This window comes from Cydia amplana, chromosome 5, assembly GCF_948474715.1.
Source record: "Cydia amplana chromosome 5, ilCydAmpl1.1, whole genome shotgun sequence".
NCBI lineage: Eukaryota > Metazoa > Arthropoda > Insecta > Lepidoptera > Tortricidae > Cydia > Cydia amplana.
In genome coordinates, this window is record NC_086073.1 from 14,140,880 (window position 1) to 14,151,848 (window position 10,969).

At 38.6% G+C, this 10,969-nt stretch overlaps 2 protein-coding genes across 2 annotated transcripts in view; one reads left to right on the plus strand and one right to left on the minus strand.

Annotated features, from left to right (window-relative positions):
- Window positions 1-1,172, minus strand: part of LOC134648377 (transcription-associated protein 1) — a 49,147-nt gene extending 47,975 nt beyond the window's left edge. Inside the window, exons 1-2 of the mRNA XM_063502905.1 lie at window positions 904-1,172; window positions 181-486 (exon numbers count right to left, since the gene is read on the minus strand). Of these exons, the coding sequence (XP_063358975.1) occupies window positions 181-486; window positions 904-1,050 (453 nt within the window). The 5' untranslated portion in view covers window positions 1,051-1,172. The remainder of the gene's footprint in view (window positions 1-180; window positions 487-903) is intronic.
- A 558-nt stretch (window positions 1,173-1,730) lies between these two features.
- On the plus strand, window positions 1,731-7,970 carry LOC134648106 (plexin-B). The gene has a single exon (XM_063502576.1). The coding sequence runs from the start codon at window positions 1,877-1,879 to the stop codon at window positions 7,565-7,567; it is 5,691 nt and encodes a 1,896-aa protein (XP_063358646.1). The 5' UTR covers window positions 1,731-1,876; the 3' UTR covers window positions 7,568-7,970.
- The last annotated feature ends 2,999 nt before the right edge of the window (window positions 7,971-10,969 follow it).

Consider the following 10,969-nt stretch of genomic DNA (forward strand, 5'->3'; position numbering starts at 1 on the left):
TGTTTCCATATTAAGGATTGCAATAAGTCCAAATTTGTGCAGCAATGTAGGTTTATATTGAAATTTCGTCAAGTGGACGAAAACTAGAGCTAGACGAAAACTAACGCACCTACCCTATAATACCATCAAACTTTAAAAACAATATGTTACTCTGTATACAAAATATCTGATCGTACTCACATCAACTTCAGTATTGTATGGGGGCCTATACTGTTTATGGAGCTCCATAAATATTTTCAAGCACACCAACACATTCTCCTCGTTTTCAATCTCCATCAGTTTCAGCATGAGTATCAGGATGTCATTCACATATTGCTTCAGTGTCTCACTTATGGGCAGACGGTGAATCATCTCTAGAATCAGCTTCCGAACTTGCTGAATATTGTACTCGGCTATGAAGTGAGGTTCGCCTTCTCTTAATATCTTGAGGAATATGTTCAATGAGTGAGCGAGGAATTGGGGGTATTGAGGAGAGCTCAGTATCACCTAAAATGAAATGAAATAGACAAGATTAATATAATTACCATCATGCATCTTGTAGCTTAAACACTACAATAAATTATAATTAGAATCTTTTAACATGTAAAGCCCGAAGGACATGAGCTTTTTATGAACTGTTCAAAATACTTTATATTCAGGGACATGAAGTTACATGAAATAAATAATTTCATTTATGAATTGTTGGATATCAAGTAATTTTACTATCAATGAATATCAACCTTAAATTCATCCAATAGTCCTGTGAGCTACAAAGCACCAAACATAATTTTTGAGACTACAAAGCCTAAACCTTTTAAGAATTGTCTGAAAGGCTTAAAACCTTAGGGTTACAGCTACTCAAGTCTCCTGTGGCTCACGCCTGTAAATAACACTCGTTGTAAGCCTTTGCTATTCAAAACTCACCTCGAAATTTTCACTAAGCTCTTGCGCAGCTTTCAGCTTGATCTCATCCTTGGCGCCGGGATCCGCTAACATGGTCACGTAGCTCCTGTACGTGTTCATCTGCGTATGCGGGTCCCCCGGACCTCCGGTAGACATTGTGGCCATCATCGTGAAGCTCACTAAAGACCAAACTGCAGTCTTCCTAAAAACTATTTAGTCGGCATGGCCTTTTTTGCAGTAGCGCGGCTAAATCAGCCTTTTAACAGTCTACATCCTAAAGTATGCAACTAACACTATGAAAACACAATTTATTTTATGTTTACCACTAAATTTTAATAAATCATGAATAATAAAAACATAAACTCCACAAGTTTTTGCCTAGCCAATTTTTTTTTCAATGCTGTGCAGTGCACAGATAACTTAAATGGGATGCGATGTGCATGCAAACAGCAACGTGGTAATATTAGATAAGAATGCATTTTGCCAACCTAAGAATGTAAGAATGGAATAAGTCGTAACACATTACCGCACCGCACCGCGACCTTGTGCGTCGCACCTATAAGTGAGAGCGAGAAAGAGATATCCTTTTTTCTTTAGGACTGTCTCATTTCAAACATAGACAGAGAGAATCATACTATCTTTGTCTTACTAGCACAAGCACCCAAAAGAAAAGTAGTTTTTTTTTTGTTCTTATTTACTGATAATTTGGTTTGACCAATTATAATTGGCCTAGCATGATATTTAGATAATATATATTATAGTATGGTAACATTGCACTATGCTATCTTGTTTATGTCGCCATAAAATCCAAAAAAAAAAAAAAATCTTGTTTATGCCAAATTCTATATATTGTTTATTCCATGTCATCGGCATCGATGGATGCTTTTACATTATTTTTGTAAGATAATAAAATGGGTTGAAGATGTAATGAAAACATCGTAGTGTTTGTGACAAAGTGCAATATATTTATGGGAAAGCAGCATAGAATGTAATCATGGCTGCTTTCAGGACAGTGTTAGTCATAATATTCTGGCTTTGGAGCACAATAGTATACGGATACGACTTCATATCACAATACCCCAATCAACAAAATGAGACATTCCAATTCTATCACCTCGCTATTGATAAAGTTAGTGGACAAGTGTATGCGGGATCCTTAAACGCGCTGCATCAGCTGAAATCCGATTTAAAACCGATACATGTTATCCGGACTGGGCCGAAACCCGATAATCCTATGTGCCATGCCAGCGGCTGTGATTCAGAAATAAAAACATCGCTAGTGGACAATGTGAACAAAATATTAGTGATCGACCAAGAATCTCGCTTACTGATTGCGTGTGGTTCCGTCGCGCAAGGTTCGTGTTACAAATACAAGCTGGGTGACATTTCCGCGGAGCCCGAGTTTCTGCCCGAGAGCGTAGCTGCCAACGATGCTGATGCCTCCACTTACGCCTTCATCGGGCCCGAGCGGTACATGTCCTGGGACCGATCCAACGTCCTATACGTCGGCACGACATTCACCAACAACGGCGACTACAGGCACGACGTCCCAGCCATATCCAGCCGCGATCTCATGACTCTCCGCCTCGCCCAGTCTACATTTTCGAAGCAGAGCTCCATTCAAATAGATGTCAAGTATAGGGACAATTTTTTGGTGCAATATGTGTATGGTTTTAATGCTAGTGATTATGCTTATTTTCTGATAATTCAAAAACATTCCCATCTCGCCGGCAACGAGGAGCTGGGATACGTGTCTCGGCTGGCCCGGACTTGCGTTAATGATGACAACTACAACAGCTACACTGAGGTTACCCTGGAGTGTAATGTTCGGGAAGAAAACAACGGTAAGATTGAAGATGTCAATTACAATTTAGTTCAAGATGCTAAAATCGCTAGGGCCGGGGCTACCCTGGCCACGCAGCTGGGCATTGAACCCGGAGACTCCATACTGGTCACATCTTTTAGCCCATCTAAAAGTATCACTAATGAACCTGTAGCTAAGTCAGCAATTTGTGTATTTTCCTTGCAAGAGATAGAAATTAAGTTTAATGAGAATGTTCACATGTGTTTCAATGGTAGTACTAAATCTCGTAATATGGGATACATATCAGGCATGATATCAGATGGTAAATGTCCCAGTGTGGGATCTGTGGGCAACATACTTAATTTTTGTGAAGTAGGTCTTAAGATAAGTGGTTTGTATCCTATAAGAACTTCACCTGTAATTTACTGGAATGATACTCTTGTAACCTCTGTGACTATGTCAGTGACAGGATTACACACTGTAGCTTTTTTGGGGACAAACAAAGGAATGTTGAAAAAGGTTCTAATAGATGCAGATAGGGCAATACAATATGCTAGTGATGAGCTCCTGCCTGGGCAAAGGATACTGCCGGATACTAGTTTATCACCATTTCAAAGATCTCTCTATGTATTAGCAAGAAACACAATAGTCCAAATTCCTACAGAGAAGTGTACAGAACACAATGACTGCTCTTCATGTCTGGAATCCAATGACCCTCATTGCGGCTGGTGTTCTTTAGAAAAACGGTGCACTGTGCAGAGCATGTGCCAAAAAGGTACACAGAGTGCTCCCAGATGGCTATCCCGGTACACAGGTCAACAGTGCATTGACTTTGAACAAATTATGCCAGACAAAATATCCATGAATGAGGTAACTACAGTGCAACTTGTCATTCGGACTTTGCCTGAACTACCTTTTGGTGATACATACAAATGTGTATTTGGTAATGCTCCTCCTATCGATGCTGCTGTGACAACAAGTGGCCTAGCTTGCCCTACCCCGGATCTCAAACATAGGCCTAAAATACTGCCCAATCAGGACCATGCATATGTGCCACTCTCAGTACATTCATCAGAAACAAATAAAGATTTTGTCTCCAGAAACTTTGCGTTCTACGACTGCTCCAGGCATACAACATGTCAGTCCTGTATACTGAGTGAATGGGCATGCAATTGGTGCATTTATGATAACCGATGCACACATGACACCTCTGTTTGCCAGAGGACTATCATTAGTGGAGAAAGTAACCCAACTAAATTACTTAACCATGGTATTGGACACTGTCCTCGAATTAGACAGCACAAGCACCAAATTCTACTGCCCAATAATGTACCTAAGGAGCTAGAACTTGAGGTTGAAAACTTACCCCATTTGCAACCTGGCCACACTGGTTTCCAATGCATTGTTAGCATCGAGCAGGCTAACATGATTGTGCCTGCCAGAGTTGAATCTAATCATTTTATAGTTTGTGACAAAACAACGTATTCCTATGAGGAATATGTTGGAGAATATAATGTTAGCGTAAAAGTGGTATGGAATCACAAACATTACATAGACACCATAAATATCACTTTATACAAGTGTGAAATTCTTGGTTCTCACAGGGAGCATGCAGATTGTTCCTTGTGCATAACTCGTAACTCCGTTTATCAGTGCACATGGTGTGGAAATTCCTGTTCTTATAGTGAATCTTGCCTTGATAACCCAGTCACTGAATGTCCCAAACCCAGAATAGATATGATCAAACCTCTGAGTGGTCCTGTAGAAGGTGGAACCATAGTAACTATAGAAGGCAGCAATCTCGGTTTACGAGTTGAAGAAGTAACCGGAAAGATACGCATTGGCGAAGTACCGTGCGAAATTGTCGATTTCGAGGTGTCAGTTAGCATCACATGTCGCACTGGACCATCTAACGGTTCTTCAGTGGCGCCAGTGATTGTTGAAAATGACGCTGGTTATACGGAGTCCTCAGTTTTGTTTAGTTACAAGAACATTAAATTGCAAGGTATATATCCTGCCCTCGGACCTGTTTCTGGCGGAACGCAACTAGCGATTGGAGGGCAGCATTTGAACATTGGATCAGCCATTTCTACATACCTAGATGAACTGCCCTGCTCCGTAAATAAAACCCAAACATCCAATAGCAGGCTTATTTGCATAACTCCGAAGGCCAATATGCCGCGCGTGATTCATACGATCACAGTTGCTATCGACAATGCTAATCGAACGCTAATGGGCGACCTGTATAATTATACAGCAGACCCAACCATAATGGAGATTAAACCTTTAAAAAGCTTCGTGTCAGGGGGAAGAATGATAACAGTCCATGGTACTAATTTGAACACTATCCAAAAACCACTAATGAAACTCTATCATGCTAAAGAGTTAGAGCCGGTTAACTACACGGCTTGTGTTGTACTGAACCCCAATCAAATGGAGTGCCCCAGCCCTGCAATCAATAAAAAGTATAATGAGATTTTACAGGCAACTGCATCTCAAACAAGTACACCTCAGATAGCTATGAAAGTTGGTTTTGTAATGGACTATGTGGAAACAATGCACGATTTAGAGAAATATTTCAACCCTCCCCGAACTCATATGATTTTCGTAGAAGACCCTCACGTTTATCATTTTCCGAATAAAATAAAATCGTATAAAGGAGACCCACTTGTCATAGAAGGAGAGAATCTAATACGAGCAAGTGATGAGTCAGATGTGGTAGTTACTATTGGTACTCAAACATGTAATGTTACCAGTCTCACTATGCAACAGCTTCTATGCACCCCGCCGGAAATTCAACCAATGAATACAGATGAAAACGGTGTGCAAAACACAGATATAAATTTGCCCATGGTTGTAGTAAAAATAGGGAAAAATTTAAGATTTCCGATTGGGTATCTTCATTACGAATTGCTACGAAATTACAATTTTCCACCCGAAGCAATAGCAGGCATTGCAGCCGGCACATTCTTTTTAGTGCTTATTTTCATGATCGTCTTGGTTATGTACCGACGTAGAAGTACTAAAGCTGAAAGAGAATATAAGCGAATTCAAATACAGATGGATACATTAGAAAGTAACGTAAGACTAGAGTGCAAGTTGGCTTTTGCAGAATTACAGACCGATATGTCAGACTTGGCAGCTGATTTGGAACATTCAGGTATCCCAACATTGGATCATGTAAATTATGTAATGAAAGTATTTTTCCCAGGTGTTTCAGACCACCCAATTTTGAACGTTCAACGTCAATTTATTAATACACCGCGCACTAATTATGACGCAGCCATGATTCAATTTGAACAGCTTTTGAATAATAAATGTTTCCTTCTGTCATTTATAGACACTTTGGAAGCACAAAAATCATTTAACATTCGGGATAAAGTTAATGTGGCTTCCTTATTAATGATAATTTTAATGGGAAAGATGGAATATGCTACCGACATACTCAAGTCGCTTCTACTGCGTCTTATTGACAAATCCGTCTGTAATAAACACCCCCAACTAATGCTCAGGAGGACGGAAAGTGTTGTCGAAAAAATGCTTACAAATTGGATGGCACTTTGTATGTATTATTACCTCAAGGATTATGCCGGTTCGTCACTTTTCTTGTTGTTTAAAGCAATAAAACATCAAATCGAAAAGGGTGTGGTTGATGCCATTACGCACGAGGCTCGCTATTCTTTATCAGAGGAAAAACTTTTGAAAGAACAGATTGATTACCAAATCGTGACGCTGCATATTGTTCAGGACGATTTCGACGAAAAGGTCCAGTGCAAGGTTTTAGATTGCGATAGTATTTCTCAAGTGAAATCAAAAATACTTGACGCGTTGTTTAAAAATACCCCGTTTTCAATGCGACCGTCCGTCCACGAAGTTGATCTCGAATGGCGACATGGGAGAGGAGGGCACGTGACTCTCCAAGACGAAGATGTCACAACGAAAACAGTCAACAGTTGGCGTAAGCTTAACACATTGGCTCATTACGGTGTTAAGGAATCCGCGATCATGTCCTTAATATCACGACAAAATGACAGTTTTAACACCCCTTATAAAATTCCGTGCAAAAATTGCACCGGTATTTACTGTACTAACTCCCACATTAGAGTCGACAACAATGACCTAGATCACAATGTACATTTCTACCACTTGGTGAGACCTATTGAATACCATAATATAATTAACAAAACATCCGAACACAGTCACAAGGCTATACCTGAGATCTTTTTGACGAGGCTTTTGTCGACGAAAGGAACCGTCCATAAGTTTGTCGACGATTTCTTCAGCACCATCTTAACAGTCAACGAGGTGTTGCCGCCGGCAGTCAAGTGGCTTTTTGATCTCTTTGATGAGGCAGCCAGGACTCATGGCATCATGAACCCAGAGGTTGTTCATGCTTGGAAATCGAACAGTTTGCCGCTCCGATTTTGGGTTAATCTTATCAAGAATCCCGATTTCATATTTGATATAAACAAAACGGCTACTGTAGACTCGTCTTTGTCTGTTATAGCCCAGACGTTTATGGATGCCTGCGCGTTGACAGAGCACCGACTTTGTAAAGATTCTCCGTCAAATAAACTGTTATTTGCGAAAGATCTTCCCACGTACAGGGATATGGTGATACAGTTTTATCAGGCAGTCTCCCAATTGCCTCAAGTAACAGACCAGGAACTGAGCACCTCAATGCAACAGCTTTCAGTGCAACAATTAAACGAGTTTGATACGCTCTCGGCCTTGAAAGAGTTATACATTTATGTCAGTAAATATAGAGAACAAATTATATTAGGACTAGAAATGGATCCACTTTGTAACAAAATGCACTTAGCTCATAAATTAGATAATGTAGCGTGCACAATGGAAGGTGACCCTACGTCTATATGCTGACTATATGATACCTTAAGTGATGATTTAATTGCATTTACATAATTTTATTTATACATAACTATTTTGTAAAAAAAAAGCTTTAATTTATTCTGAAAATACTCAGATCTAAAACAGATGTGTAAAAAGACTGTAAAATATCAGTTTGATTAAATCTAGTTAGGAAGGTTTATAATATGAAAATATTTTTTTCAGTGAATAATATTAAAATATTTAAATTATATTAAGGATATCTATTACAATAATTCCTTCTCAAAGTTTTGTAATGTCAAAGTGTCACTTTTATTATTATTGGTGAATGTTACGCATTTACTCTCCTAGCGGCCATACTTTAGTGTCCATGCTATTTTTATAATTTAGGTATTGTCTAGAGACTCAAAATAGTAACAATAAATTGCTCTCTATAGTAGAAATAAAGACCTTGATTCTTTTTTATAGATTTGGCACTGTACCTCGATAAATTTTTACCTATATTAAAAACTGAGTGTGTATGTATCTCAAAATATTTGATGTATTATGCTTAGGTGTATCTGTAAAGAGAGTTAAGTTTTAAGTTAGGGAAATGTTGTGATATTTGTATTTGGAATATTGATAAAACATTATCAGATACCCCTTTGTAAATCAATTTTTTAACAAGTAGTTTCGTCTGCGAGCGATATGCCAAATTTTATATTAAAGGAAAAAATGGAAAAAGTTTCGCTTCCGGCAGGACTTGAACCCGCATCCTCCGCAATCCGTGCGTTGCTCTTAACTAATTGAGCTACGGAAACCTACCAGGCAGTGTTGGCCGAAACGTTAATGCAATTGAAAATGTTGGCCAATAACCATTATAAATTGAACCGTAAACTGTAATCGTTTAAGGTTCAATTTATAATGGTTAATGGCCAAGATTTTCAATTGCATTAACGTTTCGGCCAACACTGCTACCAGGACATCGCAAATCTTTCCATCCCTTCCTTTATGCATACACGCCATAAGGGTGGCGTATAGCGACATCTACCGAGAGACGATTACATCTTTTGACCTGGTAGGCTTCCGTAGCTCAATTGGTTAAGAGCAACGCACGGATTGCGGAGGATGCGGGTTTAAGTCCTGCCGGAAGCGTAACTTTTTCCATTTTTTCCTTTAATATAAAATTTGGAATACCCATTTGTAGTTGGTAATATGAGTATTTTATTGTGCTGTAGATACCTAACTGGTAACCTCTTTAATATTGAAACTAGATTGATAAACGCAGTTCAGATCGTAAAATACAACTTAGATAATGAATGTGTGTCATCATACTCATCATTTATCGCTATTTCAAGTATTAAATGTTCTTTATTTAATTGCGAGGATTTCAATGTGTTAGGAACTTCTTATGTCGTAAGGTGGATCACGATGTATCTTTGGAAATTAGGTACTGCATACAATAAATACTAAACCTTACTACGACCCAGATGCCTAAAAATAGGTTCTCTATACCGACTTATTTAGAAACTAAAAAGTAAAATCCATCCATGATTTAGCTTGATCTCATTTATTTTTTGCTCAATTAAATGTTTCATTTTCGGGACACTTATAATATTCCATTTACAAAACATTTTAAGTTAGAAGTATTATCTAGATGTAACTTTTTAGGAGGATACCGTCTCTTAAAGTTTTGATATTATTGACCTAGAAATATACTTATTTATCAAAACTATTGACTGTCATTGAATTCAACCCTGCCTTGCGACTCCTTTGCAGTCTGTGCTGTCAAAATCGTTGCAGTTATCTTGGTCTACTCTACTGCGCTCCCCAGGGGCCCGTTTCTCAAAAGCTTGTAACTTGTAATACAAGCGGATGTCACTTTTTGACAGCTTTTGTTAGAAAGGGACTTCCACTTGTATTACAAGTTATAAGCTTTTGAGAAACGGGCCCCTGGTCACAGCAATCCGGTTATGTCAGGGTAAAACAATAAATAAAAGTCCCAAGTTTTTAATGCTGTTGTAATATTCACATTCAAAACACACAAATAAATAAACATTTGTTACAAACCACTTTCGTGTCTGAACACAGTAAGCTCCATCAATTACAACGTAGAAGGCAAAATCTAAACAATTATTGTGCAGGTCATAATTATTAAACTTTCCAAATGTTTGGGCAACAAGAGATGCCTCTCATACATAAAAATAAAAAAGTGTAGGTAGGTATATGTATTAGGTAAAAAATTAATGGCGATGCCTGACTTATTTATGAAGAACCTGTTCTTGTACTTTTTTCACGGGATGTCTCGGAGCCACTTTGCTATTACAATTTAAACCTTCTCGCGTAGACATTAAAATCGCTATTTGAACGGTTTTTATTCTTAATAAGTTGCCTATTCCAATTAAATCATAAGTAGATACCTATATAATACCCAGCGATTGATAATAAACAGGCCCCGAAGACAACATGCCGATCGCTAACGCTACTACGTAGCGAATGAAACGCAACTGTCACTGTCACACTAATATGGAAGAGTGATAGAGACACAGCGATTCGATGGCGAGGGTCAAGAACTTGTTACACTTTCCTACGACGAGAGGGACGCCGCAATACGTGAGACACTATGAAAGATATCTCCGTTCTCCATCTCATTTCTATATATAGCTGCGTCCCGGTCATCAGTTACTAAATTCACTAAGGTGCATCTGGCCGTTTCGCCGCCACGTCAATGAAAGTGTCATTAAGGCCATGTCAAAAATTGCACGTAAACAAACCTGATCAAGACCACGACTTGATATGAAGTCGTGGCGTGTGGGGCACGAAATGTACTGACTTTATATCAAGTCAATGGCGGCGAAAAGGTTAAACGGACCCTTTAACCCAGCGGTCGGCAACCTTTTAGCAGCCAAGGGCTGTGGGCCCTTAGTAGTTAACGAAGTTGACGCGGGCCGTACTTTGTTAATATTTATGACTTTATCAGACATTGTCGTTTGTCAATACTACATACAAAATAGCCAGGGAGGCTCGCGGGCCGCAAGTGACAGGTTCACGGGCCGCAGGTTGCCGACCGCTACTTTAGCCGATAAATCGGATAAAGCAGTTGTTCAGTAGAAAAAACGGCCCTAGTAGATCCTTTACGTAGGTTGGAAAAATTAAAAGCAATGGATACTTTTGTTGATATTATTCATTAAACGGTAACAACGCATAAACATTACAAAATATATACGTATTTTTATAAACGACATATTGTTTTATAAAAGCACCAGCAGAAGCTTTTCCATACGATCAATTGATTGATTTTCAATCATTTAAGACACTCAAATTTATTAAAAATGAAGTTATTGCTTCATACATATTTGTTTGTACATATATATTATATATTTATGAGAATAATTTTCTAAAGTATGAAGCCCCAAAACCATTCATTGGAACATGTTAAGGAGAATACAACTTTAT